At 40.8% G+C, this 26,862-nt stretch overlaps 1 protein-coding gene across 2 annotated transcripts in view; it reads left to right on the forward strand.

Moving 5' to 3' along the window:
- LOC126281372 (Bloom syndrome protein homolog) overlaps positions 1-26,862 on the forward strand; it is a 171,359-nt gene that overhangs the window by 84,339 nt on the left and 60,158 nt on the right. For both annotated transcript variants that reach the window (XM_049980288.1, XM_049980289.1), the window contains exons 15-16: positions 3,507-3,638; positions 14,000-14,264. In XM_049980288.1, coding sequence (XP_049836245.1) covers positions 3,507-3,638; positions 14,000-14,264 — 397 coding nt within the window. The remainder of the gene's footprint in view (positions 1-3,506; positions 3,639-13,999; positions 14,265-26,862) is intronic.

The following is a 26,862-nucleotide window of genomic DNA, read 5'->3' on the forward strand; positions in this document are numbered from 1 at the left end:
GTGTGAGGCCTTGCATTGTCATGGCGAAGGAGAATTTCATTTGCATTTTTATGTGGATGAACACGCTGAAGTCATTTTTTCAGTATGCTGAGGGTAGCACAGTACACTTCAGAACTGATCATTGCACTGTGCTGCGGGATATCAAACAGAATAACTCCTTCAGAGACAGTGAAGTCGAGCACCATTGAGATGAGGGTGCAGCTTTGAGGTTTCTTTTTTTTTTTTTTGCGGCACCACTCCATGGATTGCAGTTTTGTTTACAGTTTGAAGTGATAAACCCGTGTTTCATCACCAGTGACAACAAATCGACAAAAAATTGTCACCCTTGTAACACACAAACATTCTGCACAGATGGTCCTTCATTGCTCTTTAGGGTCGTCTGTTATGCAGCGAAGAATCAAGTGGATGTACACCTCTGAGTACCCCAACTGGTGACTGTGTGTATCAGCACTACCAATAGAGAGGTCCAGTCATGCAGCACGATGTTTGATTGTGATCCGTCGATCACCTCAAATGACAGTGTGTGCGTGTTCCTACACTGCAGGAGTAATAACAGTGCTGCTGGCCAGCACGGGAGAGATCGAGCAGGTTTGTGCAACCTTGTTGCGATGAAGACAGATGCCTAACCCAGCGAGTCACCATGCTTTTCTCATTGCCAGGTCTCCATAGACATTCTGCAAACACATAATAATATCAGCAATGCTCTGATTTTCCTCCAAAAGAAACTAGTTGACAACTTGCCACTTGGGACACACATCTATTACAGATGCCCTTTTGAAGCAGTGCTGTCGTCTATCAGAACTTCATGAAAGTATAGTGGTTGAAGCAGGAATACCACACAATGTCCTACAACAAATTCTGCATTTTTTCGGACTTAACTGAATGAGAAAAAATTGTGTGGCATTACTTATTGAATGCTCCTTGTACAACCATGAGAAAACTTGCCAGTAATTTATATTGTAATATGCAGAGGAATATCATGACTATGTAGAGAGGGACGTTTATTAAATCTTCACAGCATCATTCTTTCATAAAAGTCTTGTGGCATCCTATTGATGTCAGTGGTGAATTTCTCCCATCACTTTAACAGTTACCTCCATTGCCACTATTCACCATTAGAAGTGAAACTGACATTTGCTGCAGTTGAATACACCTCATTAAGCTTACACTAGTGTTACTGTCCTCAACACATGGATAAGCATGTCTTCATGGAGGGCAGGCAGAGTCTCATGATGGAAACACAGAACATATCAAATGAGAAGCATGACCCACTTCTCATTTGGTTCAGGACCATTAACAGTTAATTAATGTGCACCTTGTGGGGGGACCTCTGATCGATGTATAATACCATATGATGTCACACTGAAAAAATAATTCTGTAGTATAAGTGAAAGAAAGGTTAGTTAATCAAAGAGGAAGGAAAATTAAACATCTACTCAACATATAAACAAAGAAAAAGAGAAAAAGCCCAACCTGAGGAATGGTTGTGAAGGAAATCAGATAAATTCCTTTGAAGAGGTTTTTTTTTTTGTGGTGGGGGTGACTTCACATGCTCCTCCTATCTGGCTGGGAAGCACACCTGGGCCCCTTTGGTTATTAATTTGCCCCACTGACCACACAGCGCCTAAGGAGGCCCGGAGGGGGGGGAGGGGGGGGGGGCGGCGACGACTACGTAGTCCGCATAGACTAGCGACTGAGGGGAAACCGTGGAAAACCTAAATCAGAATGGCTGGGTGGAGACTTGAACTGCCGCCCTGTTGACAATAAGCTAGCAACTATTCTGAAAATTAGGGACTCTAATATAGTTAACGTGAAGAAACATACTTGTGTGTGTGTGTGTGTGTGTGTGTGTGTGTGTGTGTGTGTGTGTGTGTGTTTGTTTGTTTGTTTTATTCTAACCATTTGTAGTTGTATCTATGTAATATACATCATTTGTTCCAGTTTAATGCATAGGATCTTCAAAACCTAGTGTGGAAAACTTTGGTCTGGTATAGCTTTATTGAAACCTTAATAATTGAGTGATTACAATGATTGTTTTTCTCCCATTTTTTTACTGTTCGGTGTCTGTTCCACATGGTGGAGAAAGGTCATAGCTGGTGTGGAAGCATGCCTGATTCTGTGGGAGAGTACAGTCTTTGATATAGTATCTGAACTACAAGGAAAAGGGGGAGTTCACTTATTTCCACCTTATCTGTGGCACTTCTTCTGAACACTGTTGTAAGATGATTTAGTTCCACCAATAAATGTTCAACTTCACAGACCTGAGTAATGCCGGTAGTTTATGTTGTCCTGCCCAAAACAGAGCAGTCCTGACACACAGATGAATTTTTCCAGGACTACTTAATATCTACTTTCTAAGTTAACTTGACTAGTGTTTAGGAGAATTGGCTATAGACGGTGTTAAACAAAGATCAGTCTGCTGTCACTGAGCACGGGTCACAAGGTCTGTTTGAAAATTAGACAACCTGACCAAATGTGGTTCTGTTATAAGAGAGGCAGTAGAAAACCACATGAGTAACAATAATTTAATTGAGGAAGACAGTGGTATACCTAACAAGTGGTGCTTGTGAAAACAAATTGGATGTTAAGTACTGTAGAGAAATACAATATTGTAAATCAAAATTTAATGGAACTGTTGGCATGGAACCTTTCTCATCCTCTTACTGCAAGTAAATCCTTGCCTGGAGAGTAGAGGATTTGTTCCTTTTTTGTCGCATCCTGCATTTTACTTGTGCAAATTTCACCTATGCCACAATGATTGCTGACATCATAGTCAGTTTTAAGGCTGGAAAAAGTGGGAATACTCAGAGCAAAGAATGGGCTTTCACAATTAATAACAGTAAGTGTTTTTATTCAGGAAGGTGTAGTCCTTTCCAAGAAATGTAGAACGGACTGACTATCAGAGTTCAAAGTTGAAAAATTCCTTGGGCACCAGTGATTCATAGTAAGGATTGGGACAAGTGAATGTTGGAGGGCAAATAATAAGCTGCACACACATGCCAAACAAACAAAACACACACACACACACACACACACACACACACACACACACACACAGAGAGAGAGAGAGAGAGAGAGAGAGAGAGAGAGAGAGAGTAGCAAACAAACAGCAGAAGCATGATGGGAAATTTGTAAGTAATTAAATAATACATGAAGTACAAACAGTTAAGAAAAATGTGCAGCATGTCTTTTAAAGATACACAGGTACATTGCTGAAACCCCCCAAATATTGAAGAAGACAGAAAGGCAAAGAAAGTGAACACTACTGTGTCCACTATCAGTGCTGCTAGCCTCCTTAATGCGTGCTTTTCATTTCATTTTGTTTCGTGCTTCTCTCTGTGCATGTGTTAACATGAACTATGGTTGTTGCAGTATGTCTTCTCACAGAATGATACTATTACTGTGATTGAAGGTCAGACAAGACTGTTTTGATTTTGTATTGAGAATTCCATTTATTAAAAGCACCAGTATTTTATAACTTTTGTATTGTGTGATGTTTTTTGCAGACCTGATTACAAGAAACTTTGTGTTCTTCGTGCGAAGTTTCCCGGTGTTCCAACTTTAGCATTGACTGCTACTGCTACACCTCGCGTTCGTATAGATATTCTCCATCAACTGGGAATGAAGACACCAAAATGGTACAGCTAAATATATCACTAGTACACCGACTATAAATCATATTCTTAACTGGTAAATTGAATAAGTTATTATGACATTACAGCTATATCTATTAATAATGGATGGAAAGAGACAGAACTATTCCATTGGCTACCCCCGTCGGAGGTTTGAGTCCTCCGTGTGTGTTGTCCACAGTGTAAGTTAGTTTAAGTTAGATTAAGTAGTGTGTAGGCTTAGGGACTGATGACCTTAGCAGTTTGGTCCCATAAGACATTTCCACAAATTTCCATCTATTCCATATTGCGTCAGAGATGTTAGGAATAAGTCTCAAGTGAGTATTACAATCAAATCTAGCAAAAGAAAAACTACAAACCTGCAAGCTTCAGTCAATACAGCTGAACTGCTTCTGTTGGCAACAATTTGCAGTCAGCCCTTTAAGATGACAGACAGTTGGCAGTATACGTGAAATTTAAGGTCAGAGTTAGCAATGAGAAGTTTATGGAGACCAAGCAACTATTTCCAGCAGACTTTAGTCAAGGTAGGAGCTTGCCAAAGAAATCCTTGGAAAATGAACATTGAATTACTTGTACTAGTACTTGGATTATGGACAACATTTGTGATTTAGGTTCCTTAGCAAAATAATTTTGTCTAAGACAGCCCCTTACCTTAATTGTAGTTGGGAAGTGCAGGTGACAGTTTAGGTCATTATCTCATTTAGATAATAATTGTGCTATTACTGAGTATGGGACCAGAAAAATTGCAGAGAATGCTTCTCATACTAGTGTGAAGATTGTTTCATTTTTCTGTGTAATTTTTCAAAATTATCCACAGACACAAGCAGGAAAGAGAGCATCTTCAGAAAGGCAAAAGTAAATTAAAAGTATATATTATGAGCAGCTCTTCCTTAATTTATATGAGTAATTGGATTTTTGTGTGTGAAAAGGTGTGGTAACGCTGTGAGGAAACCAAGTTTCATTAAAAATAATCCTCAGTGTAGATTAAAAGCTGCCACACTGTGTAAAGTCAAAGAAAAACTGCTTATTTATAGTACTGGTAAATCTACTAATTGTGTAAGGTGCCAGTTTGAAGTCCTTATATTTATAAGGAAAGTATGTCTTGTGTAACTGATATGTAAAATAAATCATCCATTGTTAATGTTAATTAGTTTTTAGTATAATGAAAATATTATGAAAGGATAGGTTGCTACTCACTATGTAAAGGAGGCATTGAGTTGCAGACAGGCATAACAAAAAAACTTCTACACATTTGAGCTTTCGGCCAAAACGAGAAAAACACACACACACACACACACACACACACACATGACTATTTCTCTTCCCTCTGACTACAGGCTCAGTGAACAGAGACAGTGGTCACGTGTGTGTGAGTTGTGCTTGTGTGAAAGCGTGTGTTTTCTACATTAAAAGAATTCCTTCTGGCCAAAAACTTAGATGTGTAGTAGTCTTTTTGTTACCGCTGTCTGCTACTCAAGTTATCCTCTATATGGTCAGTGGCAAACTGTCATTTTCATAAATCATTGTTATTCCATTCTGAATTTTCTATTAGTTGTTAATATACAAGGTGTACAACTTTGCTTCCGCTGTTTTTTCCCCAACATTTGAGGCTTTAATGAAACAAATTGGTTACACGTGTATCATTCAAAGTATTTTCCATCGCTGGCCACTACGTTCTCCCATCTTTCGGGCAATGTACGAATCCCGCGTCAAAAAAGTTTTTCATCTTTTGAAGTGGTCCATGAATCGATCCAGTTTGTGATTTCTTCACGAGATCGGAAATGTTGGTCAGCCAGACCATGCACCAATGATCTAAACAGGTGATAGTCAGAGGGAGCAATGTCTGGAGAACACGGTGGGTGGGGTAGGACTGCCATTTTAACATTTCCAAGTATGTTTTTACCTCTTTTGCAATGTGGGGGTCGAGCGTTGTCATGCTGCAAAATCACTTTGTCATGCCTCTCGCTGTATTGTGGCTGTTTTTCTTTTAGTGCTCTGCTCAAATGCATTAATTGTGTTTGATAACAAGCACCTGTGATTCTTTCACTTGGTTTTAACACCGCATAGTACACGAAGTTGAGCTGGTCCCACCAAATGCAGAGCATGATCTTGGAGCCATAAATATTCGGTTTGGCCATCGACGTGAAAGTATGGCCGGGATATCCGTATGATTTTTTGCATTAGGGTTATCGTAATGAACCCATTTTTTGTCCCTGATCACAATGCAATGCAGAAATCCCTTCTGTTTTTGCCTCTGAAGCAACTGTTCACAAACACACAAATGCCGTTAAGTGTCTCTTGTCTTCAGCTCACACAGTACCCAAGTTTCTTCTTTCTGAATCATGCCCAAAGCCTTGAGATGTTTTGAAATGGCTTGCATGTCACTCCCACTAATCGTGCCAATTCTTCTTGAGTTTTATGTGAGTCTTCACTCAGCAATGTCTCCAATTCTGCATCTTCGAAAACATTCTCTCTTGCACCACTGTGCCGGTATATGACGTTAAAATCACCATTCTTGAAGTGTTGTAACCACCCAAGACATGTTCTTTCACTAATAGCATCCTTACCATATATACTTGAGGGCATTCGACTAGACTCAGCCGCTGTTTTCTTCATATTGAAACAAAACAGAAACACCTCCCGCAAATCACGAGAATTAGGCTCATAAACTGACATTTTCAATCAAAAACAACTTTGACGCAGACACAAATTAACTAATGTTTGAATGAGGTTATGTTGACCGAGGTCCAAGGTAACTGCCTAATGTCTGCGATCTGTTTCTTTCAACTGCTGCGTACTGTTGTCACCACCAATCGATAAAAGGTGAAAGCAAAATTGTACACCTTGTAGTTTGTGAATATAATTGTTGTACCTTTCTGGCAGTTTCTCTCTTGCCTTGTTCCAAAACCTTAGTAGTTTTCTCCCTCATAATAAAATATGTGCAGTATTATGTGCTCCTACACACACACACACACACACACACACACACACACACACACACACACACACACAAAACAAAAAAGTGTAATTAGAACAAGGGATATTATTACAACCAGAAAAAGGAAAATAACTCTAAATAACACCACCAAATAACGATCACCCCCTTCCTCTGCATACATGTCTGGTATTATTAGAAGTGTGAGCAAATGTAGGGTATGCACATCCAGCAAGTTTGGAGAACAGGACCCTTTGTAAAACAGCAGCATCAAACTACATGGGTTTACTAGTTGTTGGCATACATTTGCAGTACTGACACACAAGAGGCAGACAGACATCACCATATGAACCTTTCTTTCTAGGTCAGGACACCAAATACCATTTACTTTCTCATACAAGGTTGCTGTTAGGAATGTTGGTGACTAGTTCTTAAAGACAGTCACTGAGGCATGTAAACATACACTTAAAATTACAAAACCATTACCTTGAATAAACGTACAGGTTTCTCGAAACTGCAGTGAGCAACACTCAGGATAATTGGTTATACAAATTAGTACCTCTCCCACTAACGTAATAAAGAAGCAAGTTATTGTACTGCGGAATACACCCTGACCACATTCCATAAAAGGAAAACTGTGTAAATAACAACAGCAAACAGTCTCTCTCTCTCTCTCTCTCTCTCTCTCTCTCTCTCTCTCTGTCCTCTGGCAATGTATAACAGATACTCATATAAGAGAGCAAGTCTTATGTCATTAGATCCCCTTAGCCTGGTTTGGTGAATCAGATGCTTTTTATGTACAATATGTGAAAGTTGACATAATTCACCTTCCACTTACTGAATTTTCTTGTGCATTCCAAAGATCACAAGGAAATAAATATTTGCAAATTATATATTTTTTCTGCAGTTGAAAACTGAAATCAGCACCACATACATTTTTGTGCATATTTTACATTATTTCACTTCCATGTTATGTCCCATTTCTAATTTTTGCTCTGTAATATAAATTGTACAAATAATTTTCTACTTATCTTGGAAAGTACTTTGTCAGTTCAAGGGTTGGAAATCAGGCACTTTTTTGGAAAAATAAGTGTGACTTATTGCTTTTGACCATTCCAACTCAGGTGTACACTATAATGATAAAGACAACAGAAAGGAAAACCATGCAGCCACTGCTGTTATCTATATATTATACAATAACATAACAATTACTCACAATTTTATTTTGGTGTTAACTTTTTTTTTGTGTTAACCTTTATTTCATAAAGGAAAGTTTGTATGTTTTTATCTCCTTGAAATATGATATTGTACAAAATAGTAATCACGAGAACCAGTCAGAACAGACAGTGCCCTCAAGCTCTCGTCTAAAGTACTCTCCCCGCCAGAATTATCTATATTATCCAAGGGTCTCACACTCAACCCTAAATCTGTGTTTGATCATGCTGCTTTGATGGAGATCCTACTTTCCTTCACATGTAATATCAACTGGAAACATCACTTTGCAACCCTATCCCAAAAACTTTCCAACAGCAAACTTGACATAGAACCCTGGGTGGAACAGTTCTGACCATGATCCCAACTTGATCCAGCACTGTCATCTCAAAATCATCCCTTCCAAGCCTTCCAAGAATTCCTCACATCCAGTATTGCTTCACAACCCTTCCTACGGCCTGTCCTCTGTAGAACTTCAGGCTCTATGTTCCCTAAAAGTTCATGACTCCATCATTATCCTCCCAACAGACAACAGATCTACCACTGTGGTACTTGACCGAAAGGAGTATATTAGTGAAGGTCTACGCCAGGTGCCTGATGCCTCTAATACAGCACCTGCCATCAAAATCCCATCCGTGTGATTCAAAATGACCGGCAGTCCCTCCTTAAAACCTCAGGCCTCTCACAAGGACTAACACCTCAATCCATAGAACTTCCCATCCCATGCAAATGATGCACCCCCATCTTTTACCTTCTTCCTAAGATCCACAAACCCAATCATCCTGGCCGTCCTATAGTTGCTGGCTTCAAAGCATCTGCCTAACGTATATCTGCTTTAGTTGGTCAGCACCTGCAACCCATAGTACAAAGACTCCCCTCCTTTATCAAAGATACAACCATTTCCTAAGTTGTCCCACTCGTACCACGCACTTTGCTTGCCACCATTGATGCCACCTCCCTCTGTACCATCATCTCCCATGTACATGGTCGGTCTGCTGCTGAACATTTCCTCACTTGGCACCCACCTGATTCCAAACCTACGACATCCTTCCTACTTACGTTAATCAAATTTATGCTTATCAACAATTACTTCGCCTTTGAGAGACAGACATACGAACAGACCAGGGATATGGCAATGGGAACCAGGATGGCTCCTTCCTATGCCAACCTGTTTCATGGTTTGCTTGGAAGGGGCTTTTCTGGGATCCATAAGTCTTCAGCCCCTGGTTTGGTTTAGATACATTGTTGACATGTTTACCATATGGATTCATTGTGAGGCTGACCTATTAAAATTCCTGGAATCTCTGAATACCTTACCCAATTAAATTTCACATGGTCCTATCTGAATCACGTGCAACTTTCCGTGATGTTGATCTCGTACTCACTGAAGGCCAGCTACACACTTCTGTCCACATTAAACCTACTAACAAATAACAGTACTTACATTTTGACAGTTGTCATCCTTTACATGTCAAATGTTCCCTCCCGTACAACCTTGGTATTCGAGGCAAACGTGTTTGTTCAGATACAGACTCTTTATAGCAATATGCTCCTAGTTTCCTGGGCTATCACATATGATCCTTTTACTGCTGATCCCTCCAAAACACAACTTTGGAGCACACCACTGGTTCTTTGGTATTATCTTGGTCTGGAATGTATTAATCAGCTACTTCAAAAAGACCTTGACTTCTTCAGTGTTAAAAATTCCTAAAATCATATCCTCAAATGAGATCCATTCTGTCTGTGATTTTGTCCACCACACCTAGAATAGCTTTTCATCACCATCCCAACCTCCGAAATAGCATTGTCATACGCTATGCTCCTTGTACATCAATGTCCATACCCTATAGCTTCCACCTCTGAGATAGTCCCTGCTGCAAGACTTGCCCTATGCGCCCTCCTACCACCAGCTACACCAGCCCTGTAACTGGCAAAACATACCCTGGCTAAGGGAGAGCCACCTGTAAACAAGACATGTCATATACCAGCAGGCCTGGATGTGGGAGGGAGGGATGGCAAGGGGGGGGGGGGGGGGAGGGAGGTGATGTATCTGCCATCTGCGCCGAGCAGCAATTTCTGGGGGCACATGCATCTAAGTGCTGCTCTAAGCAAAATTTTTTCATGTCAGTATTCTTAAATTTAAAACTGTTTTTAACAAATGTGGCGGCTCCTCCTTTCTCCATATTTTGTCTACAAAAGTAAGAGGCTAACTTAAATTCTGTAAGGTTTAACATAGCTGTACCAGTGGTCACATGGTGTTCAGAGAGGCAGTTTATATCAACTGGGTTCGATGACTCTAATTCATCAATGCACGTAAGTAGCTCATTAATTTTACTTCTAAGCCCTCGAATATTTTGATGCATTAAAGATAGATGGCATTTCACATTTACTGAGATGAAATTGAGTGGAAATAAAATTTCTGCTGATTGCTGTAAATTTTTAACCAACAGCTGTATTCGCTGATGCAATGTGCCAGGATTATGCTGTTTAATTTCGTTCTCAAACTGAGGGTTTCAATCTGTACCTCTCTCAGAACTTGCCTTAGTTCTGTCCTACCTATCCTAAAAAAGATGCTGCTCCAACACCTATGACCACTGGTATATTACCACTCATGGCAGTGCCTCCCCTCCTTACATTTCCTGCTATTAGCCCAGCCAGTTTACCCTTCCCTTTCCTGTTGAGGTGTAGGCCATGTCTAGTATAATCCCACCTACTGAGAGAATCAATAGGAACCAAACTAATATGTGACCCCGCACCCGTCCCAAGTAGCCGTTCCAACTCTAAATTAACTCTCCCGACAGAAGAGTTTAAATGAGGTCGGTCATTGTGTCTTGGAACAGACACGAACCTACACTAACAAAGAGATAGAGGGGCTGGCCAGTACTTACTTCAGCTCAGTACAGCCGATAGATACACAAAATAGAACAGAAAATTTACATATCCTAGCTTTCAGAACTTTGTTCCTTCATCAGGGAGGAGAGAGGGGAAAAAAGGGGAAGAAGGGAAAGTGGATTCAGTTACTCACAACCCAGGTTATGAAGCAACAGGGGAAAGGTAAACAGGGAGGCTATCAAAGATGGAGGCATGGGTGTGAGAGGGAAGACAAAGATATTCTACTGTAAGTACTATGCCAGCTTCAAACCAAAGAGGATGCATACAGAAGTAAAGAGGTATATAGTATAAAGATAAACACAACTATGGAGGATGAAAAGATGCGTGAATAGCTAAAGAGGAAAGGGAAAGAGGAGAAGACTGAAGAGTAAATGGGAGTGAGGTTGGTTAACGTAGGTTCAGTCCATGGGGATGGCGGGATGAAAGGACGTGTTGGATTGCAAGTTCCCATCTCTGCAGTTCCGAAGGACTGGTGTTGGGTGGGAGAAGCCAAATGGCATGTATGGTGTAGCAGGTTCCTAGGTCCCTAGAATTATGCTTGAGGGCATGCTCCGCCACTGGGTATTGGACATATCCTAAGCAGACAGTTCGTCTGTGCCCGTTCATGCGCTCAGCCAGTTTAGTTGTCGTCATACCTATGTAAAAGGCTGTGCAGTGCAGGCATGTCAGCTGATAAATGACATGTGTTGTTTCACATGTGGCCCTGCTTTGAATTGTGTATGTTTTACCACTGGTATGTCTCGTTGCTGATGCAATCTTTGCCAGCTCACACTCTATATTGTACCCAGGATCTCTGTCAATACTATTCCCCGGCCCACTCGCAATAACCATGGTGTCTTTCTTGGTAAAATCTTTACAGAGTGAACATAAATCATCTGTCACCTGACCCAGACCAGCACTAGGTTTTAAAAAAATCGTGACCTAGTATTCTGATCCTAACTCTGGTCCTGCAAAAGTTGGCCTACACCTCTGGCATGTGAACTACCTAACAACAAAACTTCCTTTCTCTTTGCTACTTCTCTACATTCTTATTCAATTTTCTACTGAAAGTTTGTTGTGCCCTCGCTACACCTACCTCTGTCAATGGCTTATCAGTTTCTAACTGAAGCAACAGGTCAAACTTATTCTTCACATTCACCACAAAGCTGTTACCTGTTGCCACTTCCCACCTCTCTTTACCCTTCTGCCTCTTTAACCTGTTCAGATCTTCCCTAGCCTGCTCTAACTGTGCCTGAAGGACAGCAATTTTCCCCTCCTGTTCCACTATTTTTCTATCTCTACTGCATATCCTACAGAAACACTGATGGGTCTGATCCACTTCCCCATTTCTCACACCACTACAGTCACCCCAATGGAAAAAACTACTGCAGCCATCACACCAAAACCTGGAGCTAACAGCTCTGCAGCACTTTTCACTCATGGTAAAAATCTTACTTTAGTGACAATAATTCAAATTAAATTACTGAAAAAACAAGAAAACATGTTTACGTATGATTAGGTCTAGTCTCAATTTTATGTAAACAAACTTACTTTTGTGACAATAAGTTAGATTACCGAAAAAAAGAAGAAAAACACGTTTACAAAAATTAGGCCTAGTCGCAACTGTATGTTAACAAAGCTGCTACCGTATGTGCAAAGTTTCCAGATACTGGAACTTAAAATTTATGCTGTGTTTCACAAAATAAGAGTTGAACAACAAAGGGATACGCTTTTCTTAACTTTTTGGAACAGAACAATTAAGTGAGATTCTATAAGCACATTTTAAACATAACACTGGTGTTCCTCATGGCCTTGTTTAAATGTGACATCTTTGTTACTGTGGTTTTCAGAAATGTTTGTGATGATATATACAATAAAGTAAGTGCACAATATTTTCATAATCACTTTCTTCACTCTCATCACTTCTGTTTTTGAGTGCCATTGGTAAGATCCAGGTGCATGACTGCCAGTGTTTCTTGGGTTAACTGGTATGGCCCTGAGTTGCCATCATTTAATAATCTGAACCTAAAGTGGAACACTTGTGAGGTAACTTGCCGCCACCACCACCACCACCACCACCACCACCACTAATACTACCAGTAGTAGTAGTAGTAGTAGTAGTAGTAGTACAACATGTGTGAAACATTCAAGGCAGGGTAAGCTGAAATGTACACAAAAGGGAAGTAAACATGTCTCCGCAGAAACATGTGACCATCAAGGATACAGTGAGTCAAGGAGTGTTGACAAATTTTTAGTTGCACAACTTATTGTGTTAGACGATATCAGAAATTGTTGCTTTTCTAGTTATACTTTTTAACTAAATTTGTTACATCACAACACACTTAACAGTTATTTAAACATGCTGATTGCTATTGTGGAGTAACAATGATAAAATGGGTGCTGTTGTTATCTTTCTTGTATGATCATATGCAGTTGTTTTCAAGGAAGGAAGATAGGTTAGGATTTTACGATCTGTTAGTAACCAAGTTTAAAAGTTTCAGAATTACTCATGTATCTGAATTTCACAACTAATTATAGAGAAGAAAACAATTATATATTACATTCCTTAAGTGTGAATATACGTGTGAAACAGAACTTCACTGACAAACTTTCATAGTTGTTGACAGACACTTTCTGAGTATATTGGAATAAGTCTCTGGTGCCTCATTACAGAGCTGTAGCCTTTCATTTGGTTTCTTGACCCAGTTGACTTTGTATCTGTATTTTACAAAAAATAGAAGATGATATGTGACACCAATGGACTTCTTCTGGGGGCATGTGAGGAGCCTAGTTTACAAGAATCTAGTCTATATTCACATAGACCTGGTTGTTAGAAGTACCACAGCCACAGCTGTGGGATGCCAGACTCCTGGAATCCTTGAGCATGTAAGACATTTGAGAGTGTGTTGCTGTACACTTGTGTTGTGATCATGATAGTAATTTGAACAATAGTTGTAAGGGAACGGTTTTGCATTTGTTATGTGCGGTACGGTACACTGACAGAACAGACTGATAAAAGTGTACCTTTTTTGTGTGTGGGTTGCTGCACTACTCTGTGTTGTATGTAGTATGTTTTGGTTATTGAATATTATAGAAGCTTCAGTGTTGTGAAGATATTTTCACAGAAACAAAGGTGATTGTGATAACAAACTGAATAAATCATAACTACATTATTAGTCTGTAAAGAGCCACTGGAGACTGTGGGTCCCTTATACTAAAATACTCAGAAGATATCCGTGAAAAACTACTAAAATTTTGTTGCTGGAGTTCTGGTTCACCCTGTATATATAGTCCCATTGATGTCTTAAAATATCACACACTGACAAAATTTGGAATATTTTTCTTGCAGGTTTCTTTCAAGCTTTAACAGGCCAAACCTGAAGTATAGTGTCTTGCCAAAGAAAGGGAAAGGCATCACCAAAGATATTGTTTCATTTATAAGAAGTAAGCATCCCCGGGACTCAGGAATTATTTATTGTCTGTCACGGAATGAATGTGATACAGTCTCACGAGATTTGGTGAGTGCGGGTATTAAAGCAGCTTCATACCATGCTGGCCTGACAGACAAGCAACGAGCGAAATCACAGACTGACTGGATCAGTAGTAAAACAAAGGTCAGTAGTATTTCCATATACATAATCATTTTAACCAGGAAGAGGTTCCCAAAATATGAAGCTTTCGCTCTGCAGCAATCTCATCTGTAGATAGCTCAGTCTGTAATAGTATCTGTCAGTAATAGCATTGCACACGAAAATAAAGGTCTCAGGTTTGAGACCCAGATATAACCATTTTAATTATTATCTTTGGCACAATCAGTGATTTATGTCCTCTATTTGTTTTTGTATACATTTTATTCTGTTGTTGAATGTTCTATTTAACAGAGTTGTATGAGTTTAGCTGTAGGTTTTATGTCGCAATAAAAGTAATTATGTAGCCCCACAATAAATGGTGACCCCACTGTGATCTCTGACAGTAACTGACATGAAATTCCGTGGTCACTAATGCTTCACATTGTGTTGCAGCACATTAAGTATGAATATCCGTGCCAATTGTGTCACACATCTTCCGCATCCCAGTTCATCATAGCTACATCTCAGACCTGCCACCAAATGTAGACATGTCTGCTGGTTCATTAATTAATTATGTGATGGTAAAGCTGCCACCGTTTTGGCAACAGAATTCCATGGTGTGGTTTGTGCAATTTGGAAATCAGTTTGTGCTAGAACATCTAACTGCAGAGAAGATGAAATACAGTTACATAGTTGCTGCTCTCAATGAAGATATGATCACACAAATGCAAGACATTCTGGCGCCACCATCAAGCACTGATCATTCCTTAACCATCAAGAACACTCTGATTATCCTGCTTTCACAGTCAGAGGTGAAGAGATTGAGGAAACTACTCCACACTCAAGAGCAAGGCAATTGCACTCCATCACAGTTACTACCTTGACTATGTACATTAGCAAGCAACACAGTGAGTGACAGCATTCTGTAGAATATTTGGTTATCACACCTGCGCACAAGATATTGACAGTGTGTGCTGGTGATGTAGATGCAATCGCACGAACTGTGGGCCATATAGCGGAAATGTATCCATCCACATGCATTGCAACAGTTTACTGACAGCCTCAGGGAGATAACACCATCGCCATACTACTAGCACGCGTTGCCAAGCTCACTGCACAAGTTGCTGCATTATGGATCCAGACTATCAGTTGCTGATCTCATTGCCACCATTCACCAGGAAAGCAGTCACTCACCTTTGTCAGCAAGAATTTGCTGGTACCATTAATGGTATGGTTCCGAGGCACAGAAGTGTAGCCTACCGTACGAACAGGGAAACTGGGCAAGAAGTCAGTGATGATAGTCACCGGCTCTCCAGACAGCAGCCATTGACTGTTTGTAACAGAGCATGGCACAAAGTTAACAATTTTTGGTAGACACCAGTGCTGACATGTCAGTCTATCCATTTACCTGTCTACCAGACCGCACCTGTGATGACTGCTGTCTTTTAGTTACCAATGGTTCTAGAATCGCAGTGTATGGGTGTGTCGCATTAGTGCTGTACTAAAGCCTGAAGTGCAAATTTGAATGGCAGTTCATCGTATCAGACATGTCGCACCCCATTCTTGGGCTCGGGTTTTATGGGTTCCTGTCTGACCCCCTTCACCAACACCTTCTTGACAACACTACCAACCTAGCAAGCCAAGATAGAGTGCTTCGTGTGGAAGACACAGCAATATGGATGATTACTGGTGATTCTTGATTCATAGAGCTTGTTAGACAGTTCCTGGAGATCACATGCCACACTCCCACACTGGCATCTGTGCAGCACTCAACGGTGCACTATATTTTGACTACACATGGACCACTACTTTATGCTTGTGCCACTTGGCACCTCAGAAACTGAAGATAGTTAAGCAAGAACTATTGTCAGTGCTTGCACAAGGAATCTGCCGCCCATTGAGCAGTAGTTGGTCATCTCCACTACACAAAGTCCCCAAAAAATAATGAATGGCATCCATGTGGAAATTATAGACAGCTCAATGCCAGAGCCATTCCAGATTGATATCAAGTACCGCATAGCAAAGATCTTACGTTCAATGTAGAGATGGGTGGTTCGCAAACGAACGGGTGCATAGGAACGGTTCACCAAGATGAACGAAAGGACCAAGGAATGAATTCCAAGGAACGATCGGTTCATAGTTCACTTCAGTCACGGTGGTCTACTTATAGTTCCCGGGAACGAGGAACGATCGTCTCATAGTTCACTCCGCTCACGGTTGTCTACATATAGTTCCCGGGAACGAGGAACGATCGGTTCATAGTTCACTAGTTCACTTCGGTCGCAGTGGTCACTTCGGCAGTTCTCATTCCAGCCTAGGTCGCGTGCTCGTCTAAGTCTTGGTCTCCCTCGGCCGCACTCATCGTTCTTTGCATGATCGCCTGTCTCAGTTCCACTGCTGACTGCTCCTAGTTAGTTCAGTACCCAGTTGTTCATTTCGTTCACTGCGCTCGCCTATTTTACATGTGTTCGAAACTGTTCTTGCACTTGGTTCTGGCTATTCAGCACCCACGACCGGTAATCAAAAAGTATTTTATAGTTACGTAAATTACATAAAAATTGCGTTGTATGTAATAGGTACGTCTTTTCAGGCAACAAAGGACATATCAGCTCACTTCATTATAACGATGAACAGCAGAAGACATACTTATAACAAGGCAAGTGTTTTTTTTTTTTTTTTTTAATTCATATATTTTTTGGTTTCATCAACTTGATTTAGCAGCTAACTTTAAATAATTTGCTTAATTTTTAGTGCAAGAAAATTCATATAAAACGATTTTCGTGTATCTTTCATATACAAAACGTTGCTTTTAGGAAGGCACTAATTATTTTTAAGTTTGGTTGTTTCCAATTTGCATTACCTGCTTAAAAAAATGGGGGGGGGGGGGGGGGGTTGTGGGTCATTTAGGCTCAGTAGGAAAAGCGGTGCCTCTCCATTTCAAAAGACGTAGATTACCATAAAATCGTATTTACTCATTATCTCAAAAACATTTGTTCAGAAGGAGCTTTCAAACCAAAAACTTTGTTACTGCAAACTTAATTATTATTGTTATTATTGCTGCATTAACTTTAATAATGCAACATAAAAACCTAATTTTTACTAAGCTTGTGACGCAAGTATGAGAAAACCACTTTTTATTTTATGCTTCCATAAAGTCTCTACTTCGCCTACGAACTCAAGAGACAACGTGAAGTATATATAGGGTGTAAACGATTATTGTTTACAACGTGCCATAGCTATGTAGTGGAAGTCGAAACGAAGAATTTTTTACAAGACACTTGTGGTCTATTAAGTTGGGAAACAGCCACCAACAGGTTTACAAGACTACATGAGCTACAGCCCATGCGTGTCACGTGAGATTTTCATGTTCTCTTCTCCAGCTCTCTACACATCGTAATTGATTGTTTCGCAATTGTTGCTTGCATTAGCTTGTTATTTCTTCACTGCCTAATTATTACATGTTTGTCTGTTTGTTGTATCTGCTCGTAACGGGCAACACATTGTCCGTAATTGGCAAGCAGTCTGTACTCGGGGCCAGTTTTCAGTGTGCTACCCTATATTATTTCCCTGCGATCATCCACACATGGCTACTGTTGGTTAAATGAGAGGTTCTGCAGAATTACAGAAATTACTTCTAAAAGTGTGTAAGAATTCTGTAATGAATAAAAACTCTGTACTCCAGGGGGGAGGCAAGTGCCCCCTCTTGGTGCCCTCCATCCTTCAGTCACCTACACAGCAAGTTTTCAGTTTTCATAAGAACCATATACCAAGCACAAATGGACAGTGAACGAGTAAAAATGAATGGTTCCCAAAAAAGAACGATCAGCAGTGAACTAGTTCCCAAGGATGAACGAGTTTGCCCATCTCTAGTTTAATGTCCACAGTAAGCGCATCTTTTCTATGTTGGACTTAGTTCGTGCTCGGATACCTGTGGCACCAGATGACATTGCTAAGATCGACATCTTCACACCGTTTGGACTATTTGAATTTATCCTGATGCCTTTTGGACTTTGTAATACTGCCCAAACATTTCAACTGTTCATGGATTAAGTCACATGTGACTTAAACTTTTGTTATATGTATGTTGACAACCTCCTGGTCATGTGAAACTCAAACACAGAACACGTGGCACACTTAAGACAGATCTTCACTCGTCTACATGCACATGGCATGCTCATCAACCCATCAAAGTGCATCTTCAGAGCAGCTGAAATACAGTCCCTAGGTTATACTATCAAGGTGCAAGAGATACGGCCACCATGAGAGAAAGTAGATGCTGTACTTAGTTTCCCACAGCCTACAACAGTTACAGAATTACAACAATTTTTTGGTGTAACCAATTTTTACTGTCAGTTTGTTTGCAATCATGCCCTGCCTAGTTACACTTCTGAATCAATTATTGCATGCTTCATTAGAGCCAAAGGACAAACTCCAGTGGAATAGTGAGTGCCAGTTGGCATTTACCAAGCTGAAGACTGCCGTCACAGAGGCTACACTGTTGGTGCATCCAGTTCTGCAGGCACCTCTCGCCTTGGTGGTCAACAATTGGTGCTGTACTGCAACAGCAAATCGACGAGCACTTTTAACCCTTAGCCTTTTTCAGTAAAAAGTTATCACAATCTCAACAGACTTGGTCCAACTATGACCACAGATTGCAAGCTGCCTATGCTGTTATCAAGAAATTTTGTCATATGTTGAATGGACAGCAGTTCCCTCTCATCACATATCACAAGCCACTAATATATGCTTTCTGCCAGCATCCTGAGAAAGTGACACCTCATCAGCTGCAACATCATGACTATGTCGGACACTTCATTACCAATATTATTCATTTTGCTGGAGAACTCAACATTCAGCTGATGCTCTCTCGATCGAAGCAGTCACTGATGCAATTGATTTTGAAGCTCTCGTAGCAGCATGCCAATCAGATAGTGAGTTACGAGATTTGTTAGCGCAACCATCAGGCCTACAACTCCGCCTTACTATGCTGCCTCCATCAACTGTGGTGGTGTATTGCAACATCGTGACTAACAAACCATGACTGTTAAAGCACTCAGCGTGCCACTGGGTATGAAGTTGATTCAGACACATTGCCCATTTGTTTTTGATGAACTATGAGAGTGCCATCATGCCTTCATGCCTTCATGCAAGCCACTGTAACCACAATATGATGGACCTTGCTGTGTCATCAGTAGGGAAGACTAGACATTCAAGATTGATGTGATGTGATGGATACGCCAACCACCAGTACTGTCGACAGGCTCAGACATGCTTTCTGCGCACCCTACATTGGTATGGACTCACCTTCACACACTACGGACTTGGCAAATGCTGCAGCCTCTCCATTGCCTGATACAGATCAGCTGCAACAGATGTTGGAGGCAACCCCTAATGTGCAGTCAGCAGCCTGTGCAGATCCTGTTGTCGCACAGTCCAGACGACACATCCAATTCAACAAAAAATATCGTTGACGCTAATGGGAGAATGGTGAAGTGCAGTGTAATGCTCTGCAGAAATAATAAGTATTTTAATGATTATCTTTGGCACAATCACTGACATGTTTTCTCTTTGTTTTTGTATGTGTTTGATTCTGTTGTTGAATGTACTATTTAACAGAGTTGTACGAGCTATGCTTTAAATGTTGCAATAAAGTTAATTATCTAACTCCACAACAATGTACATTATGCAACAAATAGTGTGGAAGTATGGAATAAGCACATTGAAGATTGTATAAGCATTGTATTCATTACTTTAATCATATCACACAGCACATATCAACCAATAAAAGCATATGGTGAAGTTCAAAAATCAAGGCGTAAATAGCTTTTTCAAAGGGTAAATATTTTTCCCTAATTCATGTAATATTCTTCAAATCAATAAGTTCTTGTACTAGACACTTTCCAAAATAGCCTATGTTCTTCCTCGGGGTTCAAGTTACCTCTTTTTCCCGATTCGATCAAAATCGGTTCAGTGGGTTAGAATAGTAAATTTATATGTCATGCGTTATGCAGTAGTTTTCATGCATCACAGTATTTATAATGTCAAATATCCTGATCTATGTGTTGTACATAGATATAATTTTATAAGTATATTCAGTGTTATATATGAAAACTGTCTGGAAAATATATAGCAAATACAATCAGTAGTAAAGAAATAATAAATTAAAATGTCATGTCTAATCTGAAAATGAACAGTGAAAATGTAGCAAGTGTAAAACTTTTTTCCTTTCATCATTATGTGGCGAGTGTCAGTGAGAAAATGTTTCATAAAGCTTGTAAATTATGTATGAAGCCTGTTGTTCAGTCACTAGTACTCTTGTTCTCAAATACTGGGCGAATAATATCTGGGTATTTGCATGTCATGACCCCTTCCCCAGCACTGTGATAGGTAGGTGGTTGTTACCCCCACAGTGATGCTTTCCAGACTGAGAGAGATGAGTACGAGGCTTACTTGAAATTGGCACAGTAATTTTGGAGAGGGTGTGGAACACATATACACACATACATAGACAGATACATTTTTATAATATGTATGTGTATCTTTTTTCCTGTGATCCAATTTTGATGAATTAAAGCCTACAAGGTGTCCTGAACTATGTGCAAGTTACTCGCAAAAACCTCTTGAAAATTCATGTAGTACTTTTGGAAATTAACAGTATAGCGAAAAGATGGACCACTACTCGCCACAAAAATGATACATTGAGTTGCAAACAGGGACAATATTGTGCCTCTCTGCAGCTCAATGTGTCACCTTTATAATGAGTAGCAGTCTGTCTTTTCCATATGTTTTGGTGTTCCAACCTGGAGTTTTTGCTGTGTAATTTAGTTGTGGAGATTAGTGTGTTCAAAAGACAGACAGACAGGTGCGATGGTTTAATGGATTTATTGTTAGTGTAGAGGGTGTTTGGGGATGTTCTTTAAATTCATTAAATCATTTGTATTACTTTGCTGGTTTTCTCATTTATTATTATTATTACTGTTATTATTAGTCTCAAAGCTCCCAGAGTGGAAGATGCTAAGTGAAGATGGTTTGTTTTCCGTTCTTCTTCTTCTTTTTATTTTCCCATCAGTTTTTCATTGTTTGCAAGAATTTAGCTCTTCTTTCTTCACTCCATTTTGTTCCAGTTCTTTGGGCTTTTGTCTCTGGTTTAGCCAACCATTTCTCTTATTTTATTCTAAAATTGTTCCTTACGTCTATTTCTTCTTTGGTTAATGTTATTAATATTTTATTGGAGTTAAAATATAAGGAAGGAAGGTTATGTTTTAACATTCTATTAACCACCAGGCAGTGAGAGACAGAGCACAAGCTTGAATTGAAGGAGGACATTAGCTGTATTGTTTTCAAACAAACCTTCGTGGCATTTGCCTGAAACACTTTAGAGAAGCTATGGAGAACTTGAATCAGAATGGCTGGAAGGAGATTTGAACTGGTAGCATCAGCGGGAGTCCGGTGTCAACCACTGTGCCACCTCTTCTGGTGAGATGAAAGAGCTAACTAAACGGTAGAAATGCATCTTGGCAAAGAAAGAGAGGATGCAAATGTTTCTACAGGGTGTATACGACCCAGTACAACTGGGAGATCTGGGAAAAAATGGGGAATTTTTCATTGTTTTAGTTTTCAGTTACATTTTTGTAATTTTGACTGGTAAGAATCGATACTCTAACAAAGGATATTACTGTATCCCACTACTGCAGAATAATACTGCAGCAATGAAACGTGAATGAGAAAAAATATGAAAATAAAACATAAAGTACAAAGTTGTACCTTCTCCCCTTCTGGCTACAGAAATGTGGCTGTTTGCTGTGTAAGCAGTTGCAGCTAGATGCAACTGGGGAAAATTTTACTGCCGCGTCCAAGCTGCCAGATTCCCGCATGCGCAGCAGGCCCAGTTCTATGAGAGAGAGAGAGAGAGAGAGAGAGGGAGGAAGGGGGGGGGCGGCAAATTCATATTCTTGAGGAGGGGAAAAAAAAACTTTGTTTCACAAAACGCCTAGCATCCAGTGCACGTTGATCTATGGATTACTCATATGATTTTGAAACACATTCCTGTTAGTTTTTGAACACTTTCTGTAAATTGATTTCTGAATGAATCATAAGTTGATTTTTGAATGTGTGCATAGTATACGTGATGTCTGTCAGGGGAATCCTTATTGCATCTAGAAATAACTTTCCTGCAGGCAAAAGGGGACTGAGCTATACGAGCTGAGTGGAGAAAAGTTGAACGAGTGAATGTCAATCACTGTCTGATTATGTTGTTGATTGGGTTTGCGAATGGTCAGTGTTGTTATAATTACTAGGGAAATCAATAGTCAGACTACCAGAGTGGAAATAAACGACTAACAGGAATAACAGGTACGAAAGATTGCGTATTATCTTCTCGGTGTATCCAAGAAAATGAAATTTTGTCAGAAAATTTTTGGCCCGATCACTTCACTAGTAAGGGTCAGTTGTACTCCCCCATCTAGCAGCTGCTTTAGTTCTATTCTGGAAGTAGTGCGGAAAATGGTCTGTACAAACAGAACAACTCCTAACTGGGATAACTAAACCAGTGATTCTGGCAAGGTTAGTGAAGTTAACCGGTGAATAAGTTTTGACAAAGGCAGGAATAGTTACAGAATTAGTCATGACAAGATTGTTTGTTAGAACGAGGAAGAAGAAACGGGGACATCACACAGATTAGGGAAGAATATGACAATTTCAAATATACAGCCAAACTTTCAGGAAACATTCCTCACACACAAAGAAAGAAAATATGTTATGTGGACATGTGTCCGGAAATGTTAGAGCTCATTTTATTACTTCTCATCAAATCACATTAATCACGGAATGGAAACGCACAGCAACAGAACATACCAGCGTGACTTCAAACACTTTGTTACAGGAAATGTTCAAAATGTCCTCCGTTAGGGAGGATACATGCATCCACCCTCCGTCGCATGGAATCCCTGATGCGCTGATGCAGCCCTGGAGAATGGCGTATTGTGTCACAGCCGTCCACAATACGAGCACAAAGAGTCTATACATTTGGTACCGGGGTTGCGTAGACAAGAGCTTTCAAATGCCTCCATAAATGAAAGTCAAGAGGGTTGAGGTCAGGAGAGTGTGGAAGCCATGGAATTGGTCCCCCTCCCATCGTTCACCAATCTGATGTTGAGAAGCATACGAACACTTCCACTGAAATGTGCAGATACTACATCATGCATAAACCACATGTTGTGTCGTACTTGTAAAGGCACATGTTCTAGCAGCACAGGTAGAGTATCCCATATGAAATCATAATAACATGCTCCATTGGGCGTAGGTGGAAGAACATGAGACCCAATCAAGACATCACCAACAATGCCTTCCCAAACGTTCACAGAAAATCTGTGTTGATGACGTGATTGCACAATTACGTGCGGATTCTCGTCAGCCCACACATGTTGATTGTGAAAATTTACAGTTTGATCACGTTGGAATGAAGCCTCATCCGTAAAGAGAACATTTGCACTGAAATGAGGAGTGACACATTGTTGGATGAACCATTCGCAGAAGTGTACCCGTGGACACCAGTCAGCTGCTGATAGTGCCTGCACACGTTGTACATGGTACGGAAACAACTGGTGGTGACGTGGTCAACATTACCTTGTACAGCAGCAACTTTTCTGACGCTGACATTAGGGTTATCGTCAACTGCACGAAGAATTGCCTCGTCCATTGCAGGCGTCCTCGTCGTTCTAGGTCTTCCCCAGTCGCGAGTCATAGGCTGGAATGTTCTGTGCCCCCTAAGACCCCGATCAATTGCTTCGAACGTATTCCTGTTGGGACACCTTCATTCTGGAAATCTGTCTCGATACAATCGTAGCGCGGCACAGCTATTGCCCCATACTAATCCATACATCAAATAGGCATCTGCCAACTCTGCATTTTTAAACCACTGACTGCAAAACCACGTTCCCGATGAACACTAACCTGTTGATGCTACGTACTGATGTGCTTGATGCTAGTACTGTAGAGCAATGAGTCTTATGTCAACACAAGCACCGAAGTCATCATTACCTTCCTTCAATTGGGCCAACTGGCGGTGAATAGAGAAAGTACAGTACATACTGCCAAACTAAAATGAGCCCTAACATGGAAATTAAGTGTTTCTGGACACATGTCCACATAACATCTTTTCTTTATTTGTGTGTGAGGAATGTTTCCTGAAAGTTTGGGCGTACCTTTTTGTAATACCCTATATATAAAAATTTCGTACCACTGCTTTTCGATCTCATGCTCGAGAAACTGGAGCATATGAATGAAATGTGAAACTATTTTCTAACATAAAGCTTTTTGCTTGTAGTAGGCCTATTAGGCATTTTTCGTCGGTCTTCATGAATTATATTCTGTCGTGCTATAAAAATGACCATTTGTGCCAAAACAGTCTCATTTATTTGGTGTGTGTTACAATTTATGCAATGTTAGAAAGGCCTATTTTGTTTTATCTAGCAGACAGTTTTCCCATCTACAGGTGTCGATATGAATGTTGATGATGTGCCTTAGGTTTTGCAGCACAGTAGGGCAGGAAGTTATCATGGTGGTACGCATGAAGTGTTGTATGGAGAGAACTCCTGACCAAGGTGTTTACTTGCTGGTGGTGATAGGCTTGACCTGTCACTTCTTACACTGACATTGACCAACTCAGGCTTGTCATTTACATCATGTTGTGCAGTCATTCATGTGGCTCACATTTTATACTTTTCTCTGTCTGTATCTCTGTGCAGCTTTTGGACACTCTGCTTCCCTTTAGATTGACTTGTGCTTTGAGTTTGTTTTCCTCTTCCTTGGTCCCACTCCCCAGTTTCCATAGTAGAGCCACCACCAGCATGAGTAGTTACGTTTGTGCTGACAGGACAGTTTGGCATTGTTGTCATACCTATGCAGATGCAAAACGTATAAAAGCAGAGAAAGGTGCTACAAGTTAGAGAACCACAGACAGCTGTTGCATTCCAAATTCAGGAAATAAAAATGATGTATTATGCCAGCTGAAGATGGGTGGATGCCTGAAATATGTCTTGGCATAAATAAAGTTTTCTCTCTTCAAGTAATTCTCGACTTGGCTGATTTTAGTGATCACTAAGAACATATTAACTCCCATAAAGCTAGTAGATCAGATTTGGTGTAAGTCTTTCGTATGCATTTGTGGACATAAGGTAATTGTACAATTCCCTCTGCAGTTGTGTTTAAAATATTGTCAGATCAATTAGGTACACTGACAGTGAGTGATATTTCAAGTGCACATAGAAGTTGAGTGATGTGGTTCAGGGTTTAGCCACTGTTTGGCAGGAGTATCATTCAAATCCCCATGCAGTCATACAGCCTTACATTTTCCATAGCTTCACAAAATCAGTTAATGTGAATGCTGGGATGATTCATGGTGTATTTCCTGCCCCCCATCCTTGCCCTTCCTGCCCTTGTTCTCCATGCCTAATCACTTTGTTGCAAATTGTTATCTTTCTTTCTTTTTTTATACTTGGACAATATGTCAGTCACCATTTAATAATAAACTGTTGTCAGAGCAAACAAAAACTAAATGTTGACAAGTACAAATTACACTTCTGGAATTTGAAATAAGAACACCGTGAATTCATTGTCCCAGGAAGGGGAAACTTTATTGACACATTCCTGGGGTCAGATACATCACATGATCACACTGACAGAACCACAGGCACATAGACACAGGCAACAGAGCATGCACAATGTCGGCACTAGTACAGTGTATATCCACCTTTCGCAGCAATGCAGGCTGCTATTCTCCCATGGAGACGATCGTAGAGATGCTGGATGTAGTCCTGTGGAACGGCTTGCCATGCCATTTCCACCTGGTGCTTCAGTTGGACCAGCGTTCGTGCTGGACGTGCAGATCGCGTGAGACGACGCTTCATCCAGTCCCAAACATGCTCAATGGGGGACAGATCCGGAGATCTTGCTGGCCAGGGTAATTGACTTACACCTTCTAAAGCACGTTGGGTGGCACGGGATACATGCGGACGTGCATTGTTCTGTTGGAACAACAAGTTCCCTTGCCGGTCTAGGAATGGTAGAACGATGGGTTCAATGACGGTTTGGATGTACCGTGCACTATTCAGTGTCCCCTCGACGATCACCAGAGGTGTATGGCCAGTGTAGGAGATCGCTCCCCACACCATGATGCCGGGTGTTGGCCCTGTGTGCCTCGGTCGTATGCAGTCCTGATTGTGGCGCTCACCTGCACGGCGCCAAACACGCATACGATCATCATTGGCACCAGGGCAGAAGCGTCTCTCATCGCTGAAGACAACACGTCTCCATTCGTCCCTCCATTCACGCCTGTCGCGACACCACTGGAGGCGGGCTGCACGATGTTGGGGCGTGAGCGGAAGACGGCCTAACGGTGTGCGGGACCGTAGCCCAGCTTCATGGAGATGGTTGCGAATGGTCCTCGCTGATACCCCAGGAGCAACAGTGTCCCTAATTTGCTGGGAAGTGGCGGTGCGGTCCCCTACGGCACTGCGTAGGATCCTACGGTCTTGGCGTGCATCTGTGCTTCGCTGCGGTCCGGTCCCAGGTCGACGGGCACGTGCACATTCCGCTGACTACTGGCGACAACATCGATGTACTGTGGAGACGTCACGCCCCACGT

The sequence above is a fragment of the Schistocerca gregaria genome, chromosome 7 (genome assembly GCF_023897955.1).
Source record: "Schistocerca gregaria isolate iqSchGreg1 chromosome 7, iqSchGreg1.2, whole genome shotgun sequence".
NCBI lineage: Eukaryota > Metazoa > Arthropoda > Insecta > Orthoptera > Acrididae > Schistocerca > Schistocerca gregaria.